Source organism: Phocoena phocoena, chromosome 16, assembly GCF_963924675.1.
Source record: "Phocoena phocoena chromosome 16, mPhoPho1.1, whole genome shotgun sequence".
NCBI classification, from domain to species: Eukaryota; Metazoa; Chordata; class Mammalia; order Artiodactyla; family Phocoenidae; genus Phocoena; species Phocoena phocoena.
The window spans coordinates 55558960-55584374 of record NC_089234.1 but is presented as its reverse complement, the minus strand read 5'-3'; the positions used below and the strand labels follow the sequence as shown (position 1 = coordinate 55584374).

General features: G+C 50.5%; 1 protein-coding gene across 25 annotated transcripts in view; it reads right to left on the bottom strand.

Moving 5' to 3' along the window:
• KCNMA1 (potassium calcium-activated channel subfamily M alpha 1) overlaps window positions 1–17402 on the bottom strand; it is a 752929-nt gene extending 735527 nt beyond the window's left edge. For 24 of the 25 annotated variants that reach the window (XM_065894755.1, XM_065894756.1, XM_065894763.1 and 21 more), the window contains exon 1: window positions 16656–17030. In XM_065894755.1, coding sequence (XP_065750827.1) covers window positions 16656–17030 — 375 coding nt within the window. Of the gene's footprint in view, window positions 1–16655 lie in introns of all 25 variants that reach the window. The other variant, XM_065894779.1, reaches the window with a different exon arrangement.
• Window positions 17403–25415: the final 8013 nt, after the last annotated feature.

Sequence of the window (25415 nt, the reverse complement as noted above, 5' to 3'; positions counted from 1 at the left end):
TTAGGAATTCAGGGAGGGATGCACTGGCTGGCTCAGCTCTGATTCACGTCAGCTGGGGCTGGACAATTCACTTTCCAGATGGACCCTTCCCACCATGTCCGGTGCCTTGGTGCCCCTTGGAGAGTCTCCCTCTCCCCCCACAAGGCAGCACATCCTCCAGGCCTCTCCAAGTGACCTGGACTTCTCATAACACGGTGCTCTCAGGGTAGTCAGACTTCTTTATATGGCGGCTGGCTTCTCCTAAGCCAGTGTCCCAAGAGGCCAAGAGGGAAGCTGCAAGGGTTCTTCTGACCTAGTCTTGGAAGTTGCAGGATCATTGCCGCCACATTCTACTGATTACGAGCAAATCACGGAGCCAGCCCTGATTCAAAAGGAAGCACTACCCAAGAGCATGAATACCAGGACTCACGGTTCACTGGGGGCCTGCTCTGAAGACAAGAGAAGGCCACACTGCTACTGATCAGCCAGCACGCACTGCCCACTCCCCAGGACTACCTGGGGGAGGCACAGGAGCTCAGAAAAGGAAAACCACCAGCCCTGTCCACAGAGAGCATTTGATAGACGATGCTCACACCAATGGAGAGGAGAAGGTGGGCGGATCAGAGAGGGTGAGCCCTGACTCAGGTGAGCAGAGAGGGCTTCCCAGCAAGCTAACCTTCCCAGCACATGAGCCAGCTTTGAAGGACGTGGGAGGCAGAGCGCAGAGTTGGGAGGGAATGAGCGGGCCACCCGTGAGGTCGTTACCAGCCTTCTACCACGTCTGGACCAGCCGCGGAACAGGCCAGACTGTGTCCACATTTCCCAGCCCAGGCACGTCGCCCAGGCCTGGCCACCCTGCAGCCATGGTCAGGCAGCTCCGGAGCAGAAGCAGCGCCCGCCCGTGCCAGCCCATCACCAGGCCCGTGAGTCTGTCCAACGCACCAGGGTTTGGGGAGGAGCGGTGAACTGTGGCCCTGGTTACTCAGGTTCAGTCTCCTCACCCACAACCAGCAGCAGCCTGCCAGCCTCCGAGATCCAGCCCGGCCACCAGGCCTGGCGGCTGGACTGCTGCAGCCTAGCAGGCCGGCCCGGGCTCCCACTACCACCCTCCAGGCAGGCACAGGATGCTCTGCTGACCAACACCTGGGGACAGCAGGGGCCGTGGGAAGGAGCTAAAAATAGCACAGCTAGCAACAGAGGACTTCTCCAAATCCTCGGGGTCTTGTTATTCTTTGTTCACGGACCTTAGGAACACTCATGGGCTGGCACCCGAGCTTTCACCCTTCTCAAAGGCTCAGGCTAAGAACAAGCATAGGGGCCAGGGAGGCCTCCTATGTCACAGTGCTCACAAGTCATGGAAACAGCCTGCCCTGGGGCTGTTTCCCCACCCCCAGTGGGCTCTCTCTGGCCACCCCACTCGGACCAATTCTCAGTGTTCTCCACCCTTCCTGAATCTCAGGTTCTTGATGTTTCTCTTACTTGTTTGGCCGTTAAGAATTACGGGCCTCGTACTGTATTTTTAATTTCTCGTGTGAGTGTATTACACCCACCCAGCCAGAGGCCTAGAAAAGTCACGTGTATGGACGTGCGAGATGCACACTGCACAATTCCAGGGGCATCATGCATGGCTGTGATGTGAATGGTGCCCCTGGAATAATGCAGTGTGGCTACTGGTGTTGCCAAGGAGGGAATGATGTCTTACACAACCCTGCATCCGTGGAAAAAGGACAGCCACGCTAATAAAGATTGGTGGACCGACCCATTCGTCTCCGCTACCAAATAGTCTGTGCGTGGGGTTTGGCAGGCACAAGGCCACAATGCCCAATGGTCTAGAAAGAAATCCATAATGTGATACAATAATGTATTTCCAGGCCGTGGAGGAGGAGAGGGGCAAGGAATCGATCTTTCTAAGGGAGAGATTCATAACCACTGAGTAAGCTACCACTACCTCCTTCTCAGTGTGCAGATTAAATTCTCTGTCCCACCGACATTCAAGATGCACTTTATTTATAGCAGACCAGGGAATTCAGAGATATTTATTTGCTTTTCATAGAATTTCCATTATTTTAATAACACAGTTTTGGAGCTTGAGGTATGAGCAAATAGCATGTGGGAATAATAAGGCATCATTCCACATAAGGATGCTTCGTTCAGAGTTTACTGATAAGCCTTTGCTGGTGGGTGTCAAACTATTTCACTGCTCCGCGCTCTTCTGCATATGACGAGTGTCCCCGTAGCCCCACACGTACCTCTCAAGGTTTTTAAAATACACGTGAATTCTGCATCCTACTCTGCTAATATCTTCCATATATGTGTTAATATTAAAACTATGTTTTTATCCAAAACTCCTAGGAAGACTGATACTCAGAAAAATGCCCCAATATGTATTCTGTGCCTCCACCTACCCCCCCAGCACAGGGATATGGTATATGTGCCCTGGTTCATAAAGTGCAACCATGTATTATCTGATGTGAATCTCATGGCAGCCCTATAGTTGTGCAGTGAGCAACCTGCACAACTGCACACAGCACACCTGCCTACCTGGTAGAGAAAAGGTGAATTAACCTACTTTCCAGCAAGGAAAATCAAGGCATAGAGAGAGTAAAAAGGACTAGATAACCTTTAAGGTTCGTTTCTATCTGGATGGTATAGAACTCTCTGAACTTGTCCAAGGGATCTCACATCTCACCTAGGGATGGATGCCTGAGTCTCCACACAATGACTCCTCTCCTCAGTCCTATGTCTTCACAGTTTCCTTCACTCCGTGGCAGGGATGAGCTGAGCAGAGCCCACCTACCACTACAGGAGGTATGACGTATGACTGTAGGTGAACAGTGCAGGGGTTAAGACACGTGAGCTCCACTGCCCACCTGCCTGGATTTACACCTGGCTCTTCCCTCACTAGTGTGCGACCCTGGGCAAGTCACTCAACTTGTCCACGCCTCTGTCCTGTAAAGGGAGGATGATGATACCACCTATTTCACTGGGTTGTTGTGAGGATTAAATAATATAAAGAGCTTAGAAACTACAAGAACCACAGTAAATACTCAAAGTTTTTTATCCAAAAAAAAAAAAGTATTATGTATGCCTCAGTCTTCTAATCTGTAAACTGGGAATCATAAAGGTGTTCACTCCACAGGAGTGTGAGGTTTAAACACCATAATAAACATAAGGAGTTTTAAAAGAGTGCTTCAGGCATAGTAACTACTTTCAAGAGTTTATTAATTTTTTTCCCTAAAAAGCCAGTTACTCCAGTTCACATAGAAAGACTTAGCAAAACAAAAGTGCCAGTAAGTGTGGAGATCAATGCGATGTCTGAAGAGGGAGAGAAAAGGCCAAGAGAGAATGTTTGAGAATCAGGTGCTGTTTTCTAAAACAGGTGGTAGGGACTCCCCTGGTGGTCCAGTGGCTAAGACTCTGTGCTCCCAATGCAGGGGGCCCAGGTTTGATCTCTGGTCAGGGAACTAGATCCCACATGCTGCAACTAAGAGTTCGCATGCTGCAACTAAAGATCCTGCACGCAGCAAAGAAGATCCTGCATGCCACAACTAAGACCCAGTGCAGCCAAATAAATATTTTTAAAAAATAAAAAATAAAACAGGTGGTAGACAGGCTGTACTAGCAATTACAGCTCTCTTTTTTATACAAATTTATTTATTTTTGGCTGCGTTGGGTCTTCGTTGCTGCACACGGGCTTTCTCTAGTTGTGGCGAGTGAGGTCTACTCTTTGTTGCAGTGCGCAGGCTTCTCATTGCGGTGGCTTCTCTTGTTGTGGAGCCCGGGCTCTAGGTGCGCAGGCTTCAGTAGTTGTGGTGCGCGGACTCAGCAGTTGTGGCTTGTAGGCTCTAAAGCGTGGGCTTAGTTGCTCCGTGGCATGTGGGATCTTCCCGAACCAGGGCTCAAACCTGTGTCCCCTGCACTGACAGGCGGATTTTTAACCACTGCGCCACCAGGGAAGCCCTACAGGTCTCTGTTTTAAGCGAATTCTTTCAGAGGTCAGGAAGCAAAGAGAAGCAGGGATGAAAAGTCACTGGTGAGGAGGGGAGGAAAGAACGGAAGCGCTCACTTGCTGTCTTCTCTTTTCACCACTAAAATTGCTGTCAAGCCTTGCCTAGCATTTAAAATAGCATCATCCCTGGAGATAGCGGTTTCAGTTTCATTACAGTCTGTGTTCATAGAGTACAAATAGAAACCTTCGTGATTTTATTAGTTTCCATGCAACTCAGGAGAGATCTGCATGATGACATTTCAGCTCCTGACTTAAAGAAGGGACCAATCAAGAACACAGTGCTTGCATTGCCTGTCGCTGGAAAATGAAAAGCTTCCCAGAGTTTTCAAAAATCTCTGTCCTATCTGGTTCATAGCCATAAATCAACTGTTTGGTCCTGCAGATACAAAAACTACGGTCTTAAAATTTTAGTTCATTTGGTAAGGAATACTTGCAGGATGTCTGCACCCTCCAATAAGAATTAAACTACAATATAGAAAATCTAAGGCAGTATTTTTTGTCTGGGCCTCGTCAAGTCCTACCATCATCATCAATTTGCTCAATAACACCCAAAAACTACCTGGCACTCTGTGGATCTGTGAAGTGTTAACATAATGTAGCTGTGACAAGTTGAAATACATGGCTCTCCAGTAGCATAATCTGATTCATGTTATATAACCTAAGAGACTATTCAACAGGTCTGATGTGCTGGCTGCTTACAATTTACGGGAGAGGCAGGTATTTCAGAAGCTACTGACCCCATCAGATACCCTCTCCTTTGCCACAGAAACTGTGGTCATCTTATTGCTGATTTTGGCAGCTGGAGTGGAACAGGGCGGTGATGAACATTCTCGCTCTGGGGTTGCTTTTTGGGGCAAGTTAAGGAAAAGCACGAAAGTAAGTGGATTTGCATGACCTCCTCTTTAATCAGATGTTTCTTTTTATTCCCAACCTCAACAAAGCCAACCTATCATAGTGTACTGTTTATAGTCTAGTCTATAATCCAAGACCTTTTCAACCTTTCCCCCAAACCAGAAATTAAAATTAAAACCTCAATAGGGGTGTGGCCATGTCATTAGAAGTAATAGCACAGGGACTTCCCTCGTGGCACAGTGGTTAAGAATCCACCTGCCAATGCAGGGGACACAGGTTCGAGCCCTGGTCCAGGAAGATCCCGCATGCCGCGGAGCAACTAAGCCCGTGAGCCACAACTACTGACGCCACAACTACTGAGCCTACTCTCTAGAGCCCGTGAGCCACAACTACTGAGCCCACATGCCACAACTACTGAAGCCCACGTGCCTAGAGCCCGTGCTCCACAGCAAGAGAAGCCACCACAATGAGAAGCCTGCGCACCGCGACGAAGAGTAGCCCCCGCTCACCGCAACTACAGAAAGCCCGTGCACAGCAACGAAGACCAAACACAGCCAAATAAATAAATAAATAAATTTATTTATTTTTTAAAAAAGTAGTAGTAGCACAGTCACAGAAAACTATTTGAGTTGTTTTTTTTTTTTCTTAATGACAAGTTTGACTGTATCTCCAATGGGGCCCCTGTCCCCAGACTGTAATTCTTAAATATGCCACCTCATCGAAGTCAGTATGGAAGTTTTGGGGACATGTCAATCAAATTTCACTCTTGGGATTCATAGAGGCACCAGAACTATTCCCTGGGCCCACTGCCTTGAGTAAGTTAGTCTTGGGTTCTTCATCAGGTAAAAATGATAGCTCTGAAATCTGATTGAAGAAATGGCTGTATATTGAAATCACTGAATCAGAGAGCATGTTACATATGACACAACTGGGGCCCAGAGACCATCACTTGCCTAAGATACCGTAACTACTCATATGTCAAAATCACAAATCCAGTGGTCCTTTAACTTCACACACCATCGAACCAGACTTGATGGGCAGAAACGCTGTTCGATCTGTTCTTCTGCTCTCACTGTGGGTACCGTCTAAATCAAACAAGACCAGCTGGGGGGCACTTCTCCTGGGACTGCCATTTCCCAATCCTCAGAGGAAAGAAATCAGCTGCCCCACCAACAAACACAAGCACCACGGTGAAGAATATGTCTGAAGAGAATGAAAACCCATCTCCAGGAAGTGGGGTTTAGAGGGACTTTTTTTCCTTTTTTAAAAACTTGTAATTGTGGTAAAATAGACGTACCATAAAACTTACCATCTTAACCATTTTAAGTGCACAGTTCAGTAGTATTAAGTATATCCATATTATTGTGCAGAACCTTTTCGTCTTACAAAACTGAAATTCTCTATCCATTAAACAACCGCCCCCCATCTCCCCCAGCCCCTGGTAACCATCATTCTACTTCTGTGTCTGTGCAACTAGGTGCCTCATGTAAGTATTGTAGGATCACACAGTATGTGTCCTTTTGTGACTGGCTTAGTCCACCTAGCGTAATGTCCTCCAGGTGCATCCATGTTGTACCACACGTCGGAATTTCCTTCCTTTTTCCAAATGGATAACATTCCACTGCAGGTAAACACCACATTTGTTTATCCATTTATCCATCAATGGACATCTGGGCTGCTTCCACCTTTTGGCTATTATGAATAATGCTGCTATGGACAGGGATGTGCAAGTATCTTCTTTTGGATATGTACCCAGCCGTGGAATTGCTGGGTCATATGGTAGTTCTATTTTCAATTTTCTTGACAAACCACCATACTGTTTCCCCCAGTAGCTGTATCATGGTGCATTCCCACACACAGTGCACCAGGGTTCCAATTCCTCCGCAACCTCGTCAACACGTGCTGCTTTCTGGGTTTTGAGGTAGTAGCCATCCTGGTGGGCGTGAGGTGTCCTTTTTTTCTTTAAACACCTCTCTGTCTTGCCTACATTTTCTACAGTGAATATATATATACACTTAGGACTAAGGACAAAAGTGTAAAACACAAATTGAAAAAGAGATCTTACAGGGAAAATAGGGTTGCACACAAACTTAAGAAATGGGTTTCCTTTTTAAGACAGGCGAAGTATTGACTTCTCTTAAGGGTTCAGCTCGAGACACCATTCCTATACTCTTCAAGAGTCTTACCACCTGGTCAGCTGTGGCTGCCACAATCTATGAGGGAAACGGCAGTAATTTACGGGTAGCTAAAGCAATTCCTCTAAGCACTGGGAGGAAAGTGCTCCCAGGTGCACAAAGAAGAGGAACGGTGTATTAAGCGGTGGCCAGCTAATGTTGGTCATGAAAATCCCCGGCCCTCAGATAAGCCCTTTCTTTCATCTTCCAAATCTTTCCTCCGAGCCTTAAGGGCCCTTATCCCTGAGTTCTCCATTTGCTACTCATTGCCCATCTACTTTTTCCCCTGCCAGAGCCACAAAAAGTCTACTTTCCAAAGTCATGTAAAGGGAAAACAAACTCATGCAGCAATTTCTCCCAAAGAGAAGAATTCTGCTCCTGCATAAACACGTACACGAAGAGGAAGAGCCCCCAGAAACCTTATAACCCCTGGTGTCTGGGCCACAGGGCCACACAGGCCCCACGCTAGCAGTTCATTAGAGGGAACTCACTTGAAAAGCTAAACTCTTCCAAAAGGGAAAGCACTCTTCCCATTGGTCTTTATATAATGCTAATGCTGTACACCTTGGGCATGAGGTCACTTGTCATGATTTATTCATTAAGACAAAGCGGAAGGGACTAAAAACAATATCCATCCAATTATGTATTTATCCAACCTCCAGCTCCCAGACGAGAAATTCTACTTTTCTTTGTGTCAACATCTCCCTCTCACCCCCTGCCCTCCCTCACCCACCCCTCTTGTATGTTCTCTTTCTTTTCTGGTTTCTTTCTGCTCAGCAAAATAGGAGAAATGGCAGCAGTAGTGTATAGAAGGCCAGAGGAGAAGAGATAAGAAGAGCAGTTGGAGAGGAATAATCTTCAACTCTAGGAGCAGCTGTATTTAAATGATCCAAAAAGAGGCTCAAGTTCACTGTCTATTCTCTTTTGGGAAGAGCCAACACCTAGAAAGCAGAGTCCAGTGAGGGCTTCTTAACAAAGCATCTGCACTCTACATACATCTGGATCCCTGGTACTGCCCCCAAATCACGTCTGCTCTCGGCCAAGCCCAGCACTAAACTCTGAAAGAAGCTGAACTCTGGAATCACTGGCTACATTACAGTGACAAAGAGGCAACCCAGTGGCTCAGGGATGGCCAAATCCTCACCCACACCTTCTGACAAGACCTGACACATTGCACAGGACAAACCACCGGAACCAACAGCCGGGATGGGCTGCTGTGTAAACCCTGGGGAAGAGGGCACAGAGAAACCTCACCGCCTCTGGGGAAGGAGGACATCGGGCAGTCACGAGAGAGAAGAAGAAGGTGGCTTTCACGGTAGTGACAAAAGTTAAGGGCGTTCTACATCTCAAGAACATTGCTGACACTTAAACCCCATCCAGCTCTGGGCCTTCTTGGGCCGGATTTAGAATTTGAAATCTATCACCTACAAAGACACGTTCTGTGTGTCCTAGAAATAGCCGAGAAGCAAAGAGGGGTTAGTGCAAGGAGAAAGACCTTTCCACTCATGCTTAGGTGGGTTTGTGCCCCATGGAATGGTGGCCTCAGAAGGCCATAAACACCCCTGTCCCTTCTGGAGATGGGGCCGAGGGCTCCCAGCACTGGCGCTGGGGAGGAGGTAGGACCCCGACCCCAAAGTACCTTTCTGCCCCTATGATGTCACAACTCCACGTGCTTCTCAGCTTGCGAGATCAAGCCTCTATTTGTTGTCCACTAACCTGCAAACTTCAGTCCCTCTGCTCCTGGACTTGGCGGGAATCACCAGGAAAGAAAGGAAATCAAGGAAATGATAAAGAGCAGAAGGAAGGAACACGGCGTTTCTGTTAATTACCTTTGAAATGCCCAGCGTCAACCGGATCTGGTCCCCGGGAAAACCTGGTAGGGAGGCCAATGAAACAGCATAAAGAATACCAAGTAAATGAGACGTTTTAAATAATTTCGCTTTTGGCCATGTAAAGAAGCATTAGTCATACAGGTAATGAGATCTTATAGGGAGACAATTCAGAGGCTCGGCTTGACAACGTGAAGTATAACCCCTTCTGGACCTGGAGTGCCAATTACATTTCCAAATTGGCAATTAGACATAAGGCCCCAAATAATGCCAAAAACAAAGCAAATTCCATCTTCAAGCAGCCACTCTTTCGAAGCTGTCCTTCTGCTCCCTGCCTGACTCATCCACCTCATGGACAAGTGCTCATCGGGAACAAATTCTTCTTACCCACCGGTCAGGGGAGACCGGGGTGGCATGAATAATTAAAATCCAGAAATGACTCAAGCCCATCCCTTTCACCCAGAGTTTCTCCATAGCGTCTAACAAATTACCCAAAAGAGCAGCAAAATGTATTTGCACCTACAACATTGCCACGCAGCCTCCCACAGATCACTGTGGAAGGGCCCTCCCAACATATATCTGTGCTTGTATTTATATGACTCAGTTCCTGCCCTCAGGGGGTTTGCAGGCAACTTGCAGACCGACATGAGAAGATAACTGAATTTTTCCATCCCTTCCATCAAACAAACTGGGTCTTATTTTTATCCCTAGCCCCTAGCTTGGTTCCTGGAACAGAGGATGAATTCCCTATGTAATAAAAGCCAAAACAACAACACTACTAACCACAAGACGTATTTGAGGACCTACTGTGTGCCGGGCATCACGCTAAGTCCTTCATTTAAGCTGACGATGCTCATGATAAATGTTTATTCCAGGTTCTCCCCTTTGACGATGGAACAACCCCAAACGCACATCTCCAGAAAAAAGCCCCTGACGGTATGTTGAGAAAAGGAGCTACTTCCAGCTGCACCTGCTGGGATTCTCGAGAAGTACCACTGGAGGGTGGTACAGCACAGTGCCGCCCGTCTCTCCCCACTCTGTGATCAGGTCTTGAGCCCAATCCTTTCACATCCCTCCGCTTGGAAAAGCCCACCGAGGTCCCTATGGAAAATCAGGCTGGCAGTGTTACTGCCTGCTGACTTCAAACATCCCGGAGGGAGCGGCCAACAGCTGGCTTCCCGGAGCATCGCCCCAGTGTAGCCCTGGCTCCACCACGAGCCTCTAATTTTGCAAGAAGGTGGTTTGGCTGAGTTGCCATCCGGGACTGCGGAAAGTCCCCTTGCAGCGTGACCCACTGGCACGAGGGAGAGCCCACAGCCTGATGGGCGACGCACAGACCACACCCCCATAGATCTGCAGGATGCTGCCCTGGTCACCACAACCCAGCCCCAAACCAACAGCGCTGTGGGTTCCTAGGGAGCAGACACCCGAACAATCAGCTTTAGCAGGGAGCACCCAGACTGAACGGCAGCAACGCGGACAGGCCTGAGCTGAGTTTTCTCCACCTGGCTGTCCTGGCACAGGGAACCTTCCTCTTCTCATCCCTTCCCACTGCTGAAGAGCTGAGACTTTCCATATTTAAAAATAGCCCTGTCTTCAGAGAGAGACCGCCTGGAGACTGAGGCTGGGACCGGATCCTTGCTTCTCGAAGCATGGTCTGCTCAGCATCGGCATCACCTGTGGCTTGTCAGAAATGCAGAGTCTCCGGCCCCACCCTGGACCTTCTGAATCAGAATCTGCATTTTAAGGGCTCTCCAGGTGATGCGTGTACGATGCGTGTACGTGTAAACGTGCGCGAGGCCCCAGAGGTAGATGGACTAAGATGCTCTCTGGCCATGGCAGGGAGAGATCTAATACCCCAACTGAACATCCCTTGAGCCTTCTCCCCGCAGTGCTGGGACACCCCTGCCTCTCAGGCTGGGGCCCCTGAGCTTCCTTCTCCGTGTGCCCAGGGCCAGGGTTCCACCCACTCAGAAGCATCTCAAAAAAAGGGCACTCTCTTGATCTGCTCCCTGCGGTGCACAGAAAGGCTGTGTGATTTCAGAGGTCCTGGGGGACGCTGACCTTCCCTGCCCCCCAAGCAGGTCTCATGGAGACCAATGCTCCCTGCAGGGCTCCAGGAGCTGCGGCATCACGGCACAAACACCGCCCTTCTCACCAGAACCACAGAGGTGTCCTTGCAGGGGCTCCACAGCTCTGAAGTCCCAGGAAGGTGGAGCTGGCTGCTGTGATTCGCAGGCTAGCACGGTCACTGCCACTGTGAGCTGGGACACCGCTGCTGCCCACACTGGGAAGGAGGTCCTGGCATTGGAATCCAACACCAACCTGACTGCTTCAGCACCAGGCTCCTTTTGCCCTGGTCAGAAAGAGATACCCACAGCAAGCACTCTCTGTACCAGGGACACAGTGAATGTCCCCATCCAGGGAAGAAGATAGCGGTGAGCCTTGCCCTTGGAATCCTTTCTCCCCCAGGCCAAACACAAGGGCAGCTCTCGCTTTCCTCCTGATGCATGTTTGGACAAGGACCCTGGGCACCCGGAAATAGAGCCAGCGCGTGGCTTGCAGTCACCAGTATCCTCCTAGGAAATGCTATAGAGTGGGGTCCCTGCGAGTACCTACCCCAAAGGGCTGAGCTCTATGAGGACCCCCGGTTTACAGATGAGGAGACTGAGGCACAAAGTGGTGACGTCCTTGCCCAAGGTCACAGGCTGACTTCTGGGTGCTACATGGCGAGCGTGACACCTAGGCCCTGTTGCTCAAAGTGAGCACGGCCAAGGGCAGTTTAACCAATTCCTCTCCCTTGGGACTTCTCCCAGAACATGATGTGACTCTCCAAGGTGGGGGTTGCAGATATGCCCTGACTTACAATTTTGTTTCACAAGGTAACTGCAAGGGCAAATGCTCCACAGAACACACTTGGGGAAATACTACTCTGGAGGCGATCAGGGTAAAGCTGGTCTGAGGAGAGAGCACCCTGGCGGGGAAACTGTTCCATTGTCAGAGGAACAGGTCTGTGGGCTCTGGCCTGGGGAGAACAGGAGTGGAATTCATCCTTTCTCAAGGGACATTAGACAGCCACACCTGCCCACAAAACCTTCCACTTCTGCTAGGTCTGCAGCTCCTGGAGCCCCACGATGACAATGCTCACCCACTGACTTGCCCGCCATCAGAGCACTAGTCATCCTGCCAAGCCCTCAGCCATGGAGCCTTCCTAGGCTGCCCCTCCCCGACCTGCCAGCCTTGCAACAGCCAAGATCTATGAACCCAAATCTCAATCTGACCCTAACTGGTTGTTTGACCCAAGGACAATTGACTCCAGGGTCTAGAGGTCCCTTTAGGTTCAAAAGTTCTATTTGTTGTAGTCTGTGCCCTTCCAGGGCCAAAAGTTCAAGGAATCAAGGAGAAAATTTAAAACCTGCCACTTTGTGGAGCTATGATAGCTCCCATTTACAGGCCTGCTAAGTGCCAGGCATTTCCTGGGTGCTGTATACCCAGCATCGTCACTCCTTATAAGAATTCTACAGGGGCTTCCCTGGTGGCGCAGTGGTTGAGAGTCCGCCTGCCGATGCAGGGGACACGGGTTCGTGCCCCCGTCCGGGAAGATCCCACATGCCGCGGAGAGGCTGGGCCCGTGAGCCATGGCCGCTGAGCCTGCGCGTCCGGAGTTTGTGCTCCGCAATGGGAGAGGCCACAACAGTGAGAGGCCCGCATACCGCAAAAAAAAAAAAAAAAAAAAAAAAAAGAATTCTACAAAGTAAGCATCATTACGCTTTTCTTACATGTGAAGAAACCATGCTTAACAGGGCTGCCAGCCACAGATGCCCAGCTAACAAGTGTGGAATCCATGATTTGCACTCAGGTCTGTCTGACTGCAGCATCTCTACGGAAGTGTGCATTTCCACAGGGGGAGCCAGGAACAAGAAGCAAAAGTTCTCAGGACAAGGGAAGGTCACCTGGAACTCCCCTGTGCCTGGGACCTGAGCACTTCTCCAAGGCCACCACTCCCCTCCAAGTGATCCGAAGGAACATCTGTAGTTCGTCCGATGCAGACTATCTCCAGGATGAGATGAGGCACCAGGGCCAATCTGGAATCAAGAATTCTGAGGCACTGAAGTTTCCAGCCCTGATTGGATGATGCGTCAGGCCAGACCCTGGGTAATTACCAAGCCGTAAACGGGATCTGATGTTTATATTAGTCACGAGTCTAACAGAGAAAACGTGTTGTTTTCTCAGACACAGCCGTGGAGACAAACCTCCATAATTCATTATATGCAGACCAACCTTAATCAATTCCAAACTTCTACAGGGAGGACAGCTCCACCTGAGAGCAGGATGAGTCTAGGACCCACAGCAAACCACAGCTCCACAGGAAGCTGGCCTCAGCTTCCCCAGGCATTTAAAGAAAAGCAGACTGTGGGCTGGAGGAAGAGAAGAAGATGGGAATAAAGACACATAAGCACTCTGAGGCTGGAGAGTTACAGAACACGTTCTGAGCTAGAAACTTTACCCATAGATCACCAACTCCTTCTACTGTCTTCCACTGAGTCCCAGGGCAGGAAGGGACATTAGCACTCACAGAATTCAATCCCACATTTTGCACACCAGGAAAGAGACCAGAGAGGTTAATCTTCTTCTTCAAGGTCACAACCTTCTTCAGGCTGCCAGAGCCGCTCCTTGTTCACTACAGTCTACGACTGGCTTAGACCTTGAAACGTCACGGCCAAGTAAAGAGAGGGCTCTGATGAAACCCAACAGAGAAAGAAAAATGATGTGAAAAAGTACAGCAAAGAATATAGTACTGGAATGACTGTGCCCAAATTCCCAACTGGGGGAAAATGGGATTCTCTTTCTTCTTTCTTTCCTAAAGAAATCCACATAACTATTCTTTTCAGAATAGTAAAGTCATTCACGATTTGCAATTCGGAGGCCAGAGGAACTAAGGATGAGATGTCTCATGATGTACATCCAGTTTCAGGTTCCTTTAATCAGAAAGGATGGTGCAGTCCCAGAGGCCAAATGCTTGTGATTCTGGAGTTCCTGCTGAAACGTATTCCCCTAGAATTTCAGATGCTAAAAACACCAGCCTTCCTCTGGACCCTAGCTCCGGGTCAAACCATCTTGGGGCTGAACCAGGATCAGGGTGAATATATCTGAGGGCTGGTAGAATACTAAAGAAAAGCAGCCTTAGTTTGCTTGAGAAACCCAACACTAAAAGAATGATTCCAAACTGAAGCCAAATGCATTCTTCTGAACAGTGTCTTGATGACTACCAAATACTTGGAAAGCAAAAATGAAAGACAAAAAAAAAAAAAAGAATGATTGCAGTAAAAACTACAGACCTCAAGAGTAGAAAGAAAAGCTTATAAAAGGCCTAAGTAACTACTACTGGTCAAAATGAGATGGCTACACACACTATTCAATTGAGCAAATCAAGGGGCAAGTATTAAGAGATTCTGGGCATGTTTTAAAGGGGACTCTAATGGTACCAAAAGTGACGTGATCTCATTCTATACTGGCCTCACATCTTCCCAACCAACTGCAAGCATCTCTCATCCCAGATGATTCTTCGTAGAAAGTTCCAGTTTAGTCAACTCGGCATGTCTTGGAGCTACAAAATATAGCCTGATATCTAGGGATTGTTTTTTTTTTCTAATGATCATTGCCAAAAACGTATTTTCTTGAGAAAGCTTACAGAGGTTACGCTTGGTCATCATTTAAGAAACAGACTCTTTATGTGAACGATCCAATCAGCATTTCATCAGAAGCAATGCAGTAGCACTGATGTACCCCCTAGAGTAGAAAGACTTTAGAAGCTGTGTTTAAAACCCCAGGATCACAAAAACACTGAAACTTATTTTGACTCACTGAAAAAAAAGTTTTCATTGTGATCTAGCCTGCCCAGTTCCTGAAGGATAAGGAGATCATTAAAAAGTTCCCCCAAATCACTCAGTCTAGAAAACGTTTGAGATGCATGCAACTACAAGTTCTACCTCTAAGGGTAGCAGTAAAGGAAAAACACTCGCAGACTAAAGACTGGTGGGGAGGCAGAGGAGAGGGAATGTGTGAATAAGAAGGCTATATGAATAAGCACTGGTCAGGAGGGCTAGGCAAGGGGCTGGGTCTAGGGGGTCTCGGGATTAGGATTTTGCTTAACCTAATGGCTTCTCTGGAATGTGGGTGGTTTTGCACCTTGACAAGTAAGGAGAAACTGCTATGGCCAAGAAGGTAACTCCAGAGAAAACTGACTGACTAACATCTGGAGGTCTCTGGAGAAGGAGGAGGAAGAGGAAGCGAATGATGGCTTTTATTTTTCTCCCTTATTTCCAACACACCAGTATTTTCCAAAACACAAATGTGCTACCACAAAACACAGCTGAGCTCCAGCACCCAACACAATGTATAATTAATGATCAGGAGAGAGAGAGAGAGAGAGAGAGAGAGAGAGAGAGAGAGAGAGAGCGAGCGCACGAGCTTCCCTTCACCCTTGTGTGTCACCCAGAGCCCCCATCTTACCTACTCCCTCCCCGTAGCAATTAAGGAGGCTGCTACAAGTTGCTGTGCCCCGTGGAAGTTTGAGGTGTCCTCGGATTAACTTTATTAGAAAAGGTGTGAGCATTCCCACGGAGATGTGCCACGGCCTTGCACTGTTCCCTATCCCCCTTTGAGCTTCCCTCCCTCTGAAAATGCTGGCGCTGGTTAGTCCCCTAGGTTAAAAATTAGTCAAACAGAAATCAGCTTGGTCACTCTTTTTTCCAGTTCTTTTTTATCCTGCAGTTTTCTATGAAAAACTGCCCGCCACCTCTCACCTTCAGCCAGTTGGGGGGGGGGGGGAGCGGGGGGGGGGGGAAGAGGACATCTCTAGGGACACGATGGCGACAAACCAGGCAGTCAGCCTAGCAACCATACATAAGGTGTAGTGAGCCTCGGTGCTGGTGGGCGTCTCTGCGCCAGGAATAGTTTAAAGCCGACATCCAGCCACCTCAAAAGCGTCGGGGAGGAGGCTCGCGTGAAAACCTCGGCCTCGGCGGGCTCTCGGGCGGACCTCCCGCTCTAGCTCCACGCTGCCGGGGGCATTTCCGGGGACCTGAAGGCGGTGGCAGGAGAGCGAGAATACAGATGCCGAAGAACTTGCGGTGGGGGTCTGCTCCAACAGTAGGAGAGGGAGGGAACATCAGTTTTGCGACCTCGCCACATTCCTAAAGTGGCAGCATCCGCGGGTTGCCTCCAAAACTGGGATGCACCTCCCCAACTTTCTCTCGCCCCTCCAGGTCCCCCGCACGTCCTCCGGTCATGTTCCTCCCCTGGGATTCCCTAGTCCAAAAGATGTCCTCCCTTTCTCAAAGAATTTTCCTGCCCTTTTGATTTTACGAACTCATCTCCCCAACAGGTTTCTAAAGTGCGGGCTGACGTGCTCCCCCTCGCCCACCACAAGGAGCCGAGCCCGGGCAGGTGAGCCGCGCGGAACACGCACCGAGCGGCCCCCAGCTTGCTCGGTGCCCGACGAGTCGGCTCTCCCTACCTCCCACCCTGGCCCCAGCCGCAGCCACAAACAACCCTACAATAAACAAGGGGACGGGATTGGGCGTCCGCGTCCCGGAGCGCACCGGTTGGGGGCAACTCCTCACCCCCGGCGCGCCGCCCGAAGCCCCAACAGGCGGGCGCCAGGAGAGCGGAGGGAAGGGAAGGCGGCGAGGGGAAGGCAGGCAGGGATGGAGGGAGGCACGGCGCTGTGAGAAGCGAGGAGGTGGGCTGCAGGGGACGCCGAGAAGCGGCGGGGCTGGCGCAGGGGGAAGGCGCCGGGGCGCGCGTTACCTTCGTCTTGCCCCCGCAGTGGCAGCAAACGGTCCACAGGTACTTGAGCGTCCGCCAGAGCAAGATGATGAAGAGGCCCCCGAAGAAAGTCACCATGGAGGAGGCCAGGAAAGCCCACCACATGCGCTGGCCCCGGCTGTCGCACGGCACCTCCATGGTCACTGGGATGATGAGCGCATCCATCTTGGGCTCGTGGACCGAGGACGAGGAGGAAGAGGAGGAGGAAGAGGAGGAGGAAGAAGAGGAGGAGGAGGAGGACGCGTCTAGGCTGAGAAGGTTCGCGTGGATATTGCTACTCATTCTAAGAGTGCTGCCTCCGCCGCCGCCGCCGCCGCCGCCGCCGCTGCTGCCGCCGCCGCCGCCACCATTTGCCATAGCTAGCAACGGGCAGCCGGCGCAGGGGCTCGGGGGAGCTCCTCCCGCCGCCAGCGCCACCCCGAACACCCATCAACAGCCATATTGCTGCTACTGCTGCCGCCGCCGCCGCCGCGGAGCGCGGGGAGGGGGCGGGGAGGCGCCTGGGCTCGGGGAGCTGTGCGCGACCTGGCGGGGTGCGCGGAGATATATACAGCGGGCCGCCGCCGCCGCCCGCCCTCCCCCCGGCCGCCGGCCCGCCCGCCCAGGGGGGAGGGGGACGGAGCGCGCGGGCAGCTCCCCTCCCCGGCCCGAGCCCCGCTAACCCCGGGCTGCGCGGGCCCAGAGCGCCGAGAACGAGGGGGCGCTGCGGTCCGCCCCCGGGCCCGCGCCGGCTCTGCTCGCCTGCCGGTTGCCCTCCGCGTCGCGCCGCGCCGCCCGTCCGCTGTGCGCCACGCGTTTGCGCCGCGCTCCGGCCCGGGACCCCTCCCCGCACGCAGCCCGCGCAGCTAGCCCGCCGCTCTGGGCTTATTAGGCGGCGACTCGTTAATAATGCCTCATCAGCCCCCTCCCGGGCGCCCCCGCGCCAGCCCTCCTCTCCCGGCTGCGCTCGGCTCCCGCTCGCCGCCCCGGTGTGCGCCGGGCCCCGGCAGGTTCACCGCGCCCGGCCCGGCCCGCCGCCGCCGCCGCTAGCCCATGTTCCCGGGATCCCCAAGCCGCGCCGCCACGCCGCTGAGCCTCCTCGGCCTTCGCTCGATCTTCCTCCCCGCTTCCTCAGGCTCCTCCTCGTCGCCGCCCGAGCCTCTCCTGCGCGCGCCCCGCGCTCCCCGCAGCCGCCAGCAACAGCAGCTGCAGCAACTGGAGCGGGCGCGGGCTCAGGCCGCCCGAACGGGAGGGGAGGAGGTTCGCCGCGCTGGCTCGCCTCGGCCCCGAGCTGGGCAGGGGGCCGGCAGACCCTTTGGCGACGGCCTGGCACGCACCCCTGAGCCGCAGTGCGAAAGGTAGAGAGCCCCAAATCCAGGCGCGGGACCGACACCTCTCTCCAAGGTGCTGCGCCCCCAGCCGAGCGCCCTGGGGGACCCGAGGAGGATGGCCGGGCGCCCGTGGCAGGCCATTTTTCCCAAAGGAGCCCCCAGTGGGGAGGGGAGAAGTGACTAGCTGTTGATTGCACAGGCCGGACGCCCCAAGCTCCTCGGGCTTCGGGAGTGAGGAGGACCCTTCTCCAGGATACACACCCTCGTTCGACCCCTACCAACCCCTGTCGCTCTTCCCTGTCGCCTTCCTAGGTGCCCCAGTGGCCCCTGTGTTCTGGAAAGCAGGGCCATGCAGGGGGGCCTGGCAGGTGGTCTGTGGCCTTTGACAGCAGCAGGTGGTTTTTCTGCCTCTTCCTTATTAAGCGACAGAGGCTGCCTAAGAGAGTAGGCAAAGATGGGCAGAGCCGACCTGACCTCAGGGACAGTGAAAGCTCCTATAGACAACAGAGTTCCCTAATGTCACTCCCCTTTTATTCAGCCTCAGACTCCATCGTGTGAGAAGGGCAGCTCCAAGCTCCATTAAAGCCCACCTTTCCCCATTTAGGGTCTTCTGTCCTCCCCACTTAGAGGTGAAGAAGGTGTCTGGGTTTGTTCAGCAGCCGCTCCCTAACCACCAGGGGAAATCCCCCTTCTGATACTCTCAACCTGTGCTCCCTCTGGACACTGCCCTTCCTTATGCTACCAGCTGGACCACAAGTTTTTCCAGCACTAATTAAAAGGAAGATGATCACATTCTCCCCTCATTGCCCACAGTGGTTTCCCCAAAGTTTCCAGCTCGTTACTTTTAAGCCTAATTGGAATTCTCGGGTTGCTTTCAGGCCTTTCTGTGGTGAAGGCCAAGTTAGCATCCTTCACTGTACAGGCCTGTGCTGTTTCTGCCTGAGCCACAGTTCAGCCCCTCCCCTTGCCCTTGGAGGCCCTAGGATGCAGGGGAGGATGGGGCAAGGGAGGCCAAGCTGGGCAGAGAGGCTCAAGGGGATGTGTGAAGCTTCCTTCTCCTGCTTGATTCAGAGTACATTCACTGGGCTCAGGACACACATCCATTAGTACAGTCAAGGACAAAGTCAAAGGGGAAATGGAATGAGGGAAGAGTGCTTAAGTGTTTGGTCCTCAAACGCAGTATGTAAAAGGGAGCTCCAGACAATATTCTCCAGAAAGTGAAATTGTCTCTCACCCACATGGTACCCGCAGCCTGGTCCTCCACGTTCAGAAACCACTCCGAGCACATCCCTGCCGCATTGGCCCCATGCATGCAGAGGCCCTGGGTCCTTTCCAGCACTGGGTTGGGGGGGATCAGCCCCAGAAGCGCTCGGGGGAAGTGCAAGAAGGTGGCTGAGGCCCTGTGCTTCCTGGATTTATTAGCCTTCTAAATGGCTGTACTTTGCTGCCTTTGGGCCTCAGCATATGCCAGGAAAGTTAAGGACTTTCCTTACATTTTAGATTTGAAATTTAAATACAAAACACCCGTAACCCGAAAAGAGCAGCAAAGGATACGACTGCCTCCCCAGTGGGATATGAAACCCCCAGAATGGATTCCCTCCCCCCATAAAGTTGAGCTTCCACAAACCAATGAATGCCCTCCAGGCTTTCCTGGACTTTCCCCACAGCCTGGGTTCCCTTCAGACACCAGTCCGGGGGCTAGTAGCTAGAGACCACTGACTGCTGTGACTTATATCACCCCAACTGCAGCATCCCCAGCTGTGTTTCTCCTCCATCATCACCTTCATCATCTCATCATTCTTCCAGAGGTTCTGGGAGGCCCCTGAGACATCATCTCCTCTGCTCTGTTCATCACTCGTCCCTGTGCTGACTGGAGCTTGTAGCAACTTCTGTGTTACACAAAAACGAGGCTTAGGGCTTCCCTGGTGGCGCAGTGGTTGAGAGTCCGCCTGCCGATGCAGGGGACACGGGTTCGTGCCCCGGTCCGGGAAGATCCCACATGCCGCGGAGCAGCTGGTCCCATGAGCCATGGCCGCTGAGCCTGCGCGTCCGGAACCTGTACTCCGCAACGGGAGAGGCCACAACAGTGAGAGGCCCGCGTACCACAAAAAAAAAAAAACGAGGCTTAGTCAGGATTCTCAGAGACCCTCACCATCAAAGTCAAGAAACTACTATTCCTACAATCCCCAGTCCTTACCACCTCCCGACTGGTGGGCACCAAATGAGACAGTGGCCACCATTGACCGCTACCCACCAGAAATAGACCTCATCAGGCCATGGCCCAGCTCTCCCTCTACTTCCTTACCAACCACAGACTTCAGAAAACCTGGCACCTGACCTCACCAATTTAGGCCTCAAACTTAAAGGGAACCTTAGGTACCACTTCATTCATTGTGCTTTCTCATCTGTAAATTGGAATTAAAATAAGAACTGCCCTGCCTACCTCAAAGGATTGTTTGTAAGGTTGAAAAAACATACAGATCTTCTTTGTAATTACTGTGACCCAAAAATAAACAGCCAAACACAGATCAGAGCTTCTGACCACCCACACACACAAGCCAGTCCCTGTGTTTGTGTAGCGGGGGAGATGGGTACAGGCAAGATTGTCGCTCCCTGACCCACACTGCTGTCCTGCACCCCATGAGGCCCCTCAGTTGGGATGAGAACTGAAGCACAGTGCCTCTACCTTCTGTTGCAGCCATTACACAGCAGGCCATATGGACCCACAGACAGCTGGGTGTGGACAGACTCTAGGGCGCTACAGAGCCGCTCCAGTCTGGTGGGCCCTCAGAACACTGACACGCACACCCACTCCCCACCTTCCCACCCCCTGGGATGGCCTTGGGAATGTGAAGGCTATAGAGAAGCACCTACAAATTGCCCCAGTGCATTTCACCTCTTGTAGGTGTGTCTGCAGGCTGGGAATTGAGAGCCATTGCACAAGAACTGAAAGTCTTTACGAAAGTACAAATTCCAACCTCCCCCATTCTGAAAACAATACAAGCCACTTATTTATTTCTAGTCACATTTACAAGCTTCTCAGTGAGGAGGGCAGCCTCTTTATCATGTCAACATGTGCCTATGGCAGCCATCACAGCAAACTGGGGTTTCACGTTTCTAAATTATTCTACTCTGAACAATCCCAACCGATTTAAAAGAAATAAATAAAAGTGCATGAACACACAAACTAAAAAGGCAGAGAGACTGAAGTAATAGCCAAGGAGAACAAAGAAGCTTATTTACTTAAATGTCGGCCCAACATCACAATTAACGTATACAGATTTCATTTTCTTTCAGGCCTGGATCTACTTCCCATACTCTTGACATAAATCTGGGTGATTCCGCTCTAAAGAAGCCAGGTGAACTCTGTAAGTGATTTAGCGCCCTCTGGTGGTCCTTCTTGGCACATGACATTATTTTGTGAATTCAAAAAAGGGGCTTATTAAAACAGAAATTTGAGATATGAAAATTCCAAAGAGAAAACTCTGCTGTAAAAACCTACAACCACAATAATATTAATTATCCAGTCGTCAGTCCTACTAGCATATACACTGTTGTGATAAAGGCGCTAACAGGGTTCACGTTATTACCATGATTCGATGTCAGATCTTCTAAGCTATAACTACTATTGGTAACCTAACACTCCTTAAACTACCACTGTGTTATCTTCTGAACAGCTAATAGTACTCTCACTTCCCTCACCCTAGTCTTTATAATCTCCTTGTAGTGTCAGAAAGGGCAGTAGCTATTCTCCAATTTACTGGCAAGGAAACTGAGGCTTAGATCTGTCGAGTTTTCACGAGAGACTGTACCTTTGGAGAAATTTCTCTCTTTGTGATTTATAACAAAAGAAGAAGATCATTGCAGCACATCCCTTGAAACCATGCTCTAGGGCCTTTGAGTACCAGAAGGGAGCACTGGTCCCCAGGATGGAGAGAGGGACTCGGAGAGCAAGCTTTGAGGGGTTTGTTTACTATAAATATCTTTTTCTACTTATAAGAATAATTCAGGGCTTCCCTGGTGGCGCAGTGGTTGAGAGTCTGCCTGCCAATGCAGGGGACATGGGTTCGTGCCCCGGTCCGGGAAGATCCCACATGCCACGGAGCGGCTGGGCCCGTGAGCCATGGCCGCTGAGCCTGTGCGTCCGGAGCCTGTGCTCCGCAACGGGGGAGGCTGCAACAGTGAGAGGCCCGCGTACCGGAAAAAAAAAAGAATAATTCAGACTCATAAAGTTTCATAAAAGAGTATAAAAATCACGTAGATATATACAAATATAATTGCCTTTTATCTGTTGACTTAATACCCTTATCAACCCATCTTTAATTTGAAAAAAAAACCCTATATTTCTCAGTTTCCCTTGCAGTGGGTGTGGACCATGCGACTACATTTTAGCCAGTGGAATCTGAGCAGATACTACATGCACTACTCTATAGGTTGTACGGTTAAAAAGAAGAGACATTCCCTCTATTTCCCATCTCTTCTCCCCACTGGCTGGAATATGGATGGGATCTTAGTTCATGAGGTTGAATAATTGCCTCTTTAGCACGCAACAAATAGAAAGAGTCTGGTCCCGCAAACACCAAAGAGCTAGGACATCAGCCCATTGTTGTTTAGCTCACCCTATTAAGTGAGAGGGGAAAACACTCTCACTTTGTCACTGTTATATTCTGGTTTGGAACAGCAGCCAAAGTATATTTCTTAATAAAGGAACTTATTATTTTCAGTTGTTTAAAAAAAAAAGTCACCTAGAATCTCACCATTAACAGATAACCATTATTAATATTTTTTTATAAATTTATTTATTTATTTATTTTTGGCTGCGTTGGGTCTTCATTGCCGCTCATGGACTTTCTCTAGTTGCGGCGAGCAAGGGCTATTCTTCCTTGCGGTGCGCAAGGGCTATTCTTCCTTGCGGTGCGAGGGCTTCTCATTAGGGTGGCTTCTCCTGTTGCAGAGCACGGGCTCTAGAGCCCAGGCTCCGTAGTTGTGGCGCACAGGCATGTGGGATCTTCCCGGACCAGGGATCAAACCTGTGTCCCCTGCATTGGCAGGTGGATTCTTAACCACTGAGCCACCAGGGAACTCCTACCATTATTGATATTTTTATATATTTCTTTCGTGTGTTTTCTTGAGTGTGTATTTTTGCAAAATTAGGGTTAGATTGAACATCTAATTTTTATTCTATTTTCCCTTCACATTACAGTGTAAGCATTTTCCTCCATGTCATTAAATATCATAGATACTTTTTTTTTAATAATTGAATAGGGCTTCCCTGGTGGCGCAGTGGTTGAGAGTCCGCCTGCCGATGCAGGAGACATGGGTTCGTGCCCCGGTCCGGGAAGATCCCACATGCTGCAGAGCGTCTGGGCCCGTGAGCCATGGCCGCTGAGCCTGCGCTTCCGGAGCCTGTGCTCTGCAACGGGAGAGGCAACGGCAGTGAGAGGCCCACGTCCCGTATAATAATAATAATTGAATAATATTCTATTAGATGGCGTACTGCTGACACTTAGGTTATTCCAAAACTTGTTAAATAAGTCCCAAACCTGTGTCAGTGATTTATACTCGTCAAAAAGATGCGCTGAAGATTTCCACAGACATTCTTACTCCTAGCCCCAGCACCTGTCTTCTACAGAGCGTGCATGTCCAAGCCAACCTGCCTGTGGGCTACTTCCCAGCCTTGCCCTATATCAGGGACCTCATATCAGCCAATTCCAAGTGAAGAATTTGGGAGCCAGGACGTGGCACCCACAGAAAATTCTCCCCTTTTCTCACACATGAAAGCCAACGGTTCTGGGGAAAATAGTGTCTGTGGTCCCACCATATCTTTCTCAGTCCTTGTTCCCAATGCCAACCAAGATACAAACTGAAAGAATGTAGCCTTCATTTCCCTAAACTACTGATACATCCATGGCTGGGTCAAAGTAGGCCCAACTCATGGACCATGCCCTGCTTAGAATTCGTCTTCCACTTCCATCCCATCAGACTTCTGGAAATTCCCGCCTCCCTTTCATCTCTGTGAGCAATGTCACCCCATCAGGACATCGGTACTGTGGACCTTGCCTCTGGGAGGTAGGCAGGGCAAAACTTCATCCACCCATTTCCACGGTGGGAAAAGAAGGCACCAAAGGAAAGAGGTCCTCCTCGCTACTCCTCACTGCTTCTTCTGACACCCAGGCCAATAGACTTTCTCATCCTTTTCTTAGAAGGTCCCCGATTTGATCTTTGCGAAAGCTCTGGTTCAAGATCTGGGCAGTCTAGAACTCAACTCTTCATCCCTCGTGCTCCAAGGTCCTCGACTGACTACATTATAAAAGGGATGGAGGGACTTCCCTGGCGGTCCTGTAGTTTAAGACTGTGCTTCCACTGGAGGGGACATGGGTTCGATCCCTGGTCGGGGAACTAAGATCCCGCATGCTGTGCGGTACAGCCAAAAGAAAAAAATAAGAAAAGAAAAAAAATATAAAAATAAACGGGACGGACTGTGCAGATGAATCAAGGGGTTTAATCCCGCCTCTGCCTAGAAGCTCTCACCACTTTTGCAAAACAGGACAATGCTGAGGCCACCCTTCCCACTTACAAACCCTCTTGAGAATAAGGAGAGATGAGTCAAAAGTCAGACGTCTCTGTGGGTTTCACTGACTTCTAATTTTGACTTACACTGTCGGTGTCTGCTTTTGGCGTAACTTTATCCAGAGCAGAATCACTTTGTTTCACACTGACAACCGGCCCCGCCTTGAAGTCACACCCCTTCTTTAACTTTAGTATCTATCCCACAGTTGCCAAGCTTCCTGCTTCCCAAAGATGAGATAATTTAATGGCTTGACAAATTATAAACCATGGTATTTTAATGAGTTAAGGCTACCTGTGTGAAACCAAGAAATTCTGCTTGTGCAATATTTTTGCGAAAACAAACAAAATAAGACAAAATCCCAATCCAGCGATGTCCTGGGAGTCGCAGAAGAATAAGCCATTGAGGAAACACAGCTCCAAAAACTGGTGGCTGAGTTCAAGAGGAAAGTTCATTACAAGTCTTTATGGAAGGGGCTGCCACGTTTCAAGCTGAGTCCTTGAGTCTGCCACCAAGGGGAATTCTGCACAGTTGTCCTACTAATCCAGAGAGGGTGCTGTGCCAGTGCCTACAAGTCCAAACACAGAGAGCAGTGACCTCTGGTTTCTCCAGGTGCTGACGCTGTTTGGCGGCACCCGCTGAGTGCCCCCTCCCTGGGGGCCTCTGACATAGGCTTATATGAGCACAAACTTTGGATACTTTAGATACTTCTAGAAAGTGTGCACTATGCAAAAAGTATGCATCCCTTGCACTATGCAGCTGGGACAGAGCAGGCTGTTAGAGGCAGATACCCCGGGGGCACGTGGCTGAGTCTTTGCATTCAGAAAGCCCCGGGGACCCCCAGGATGTTGTGCTAAATGCATT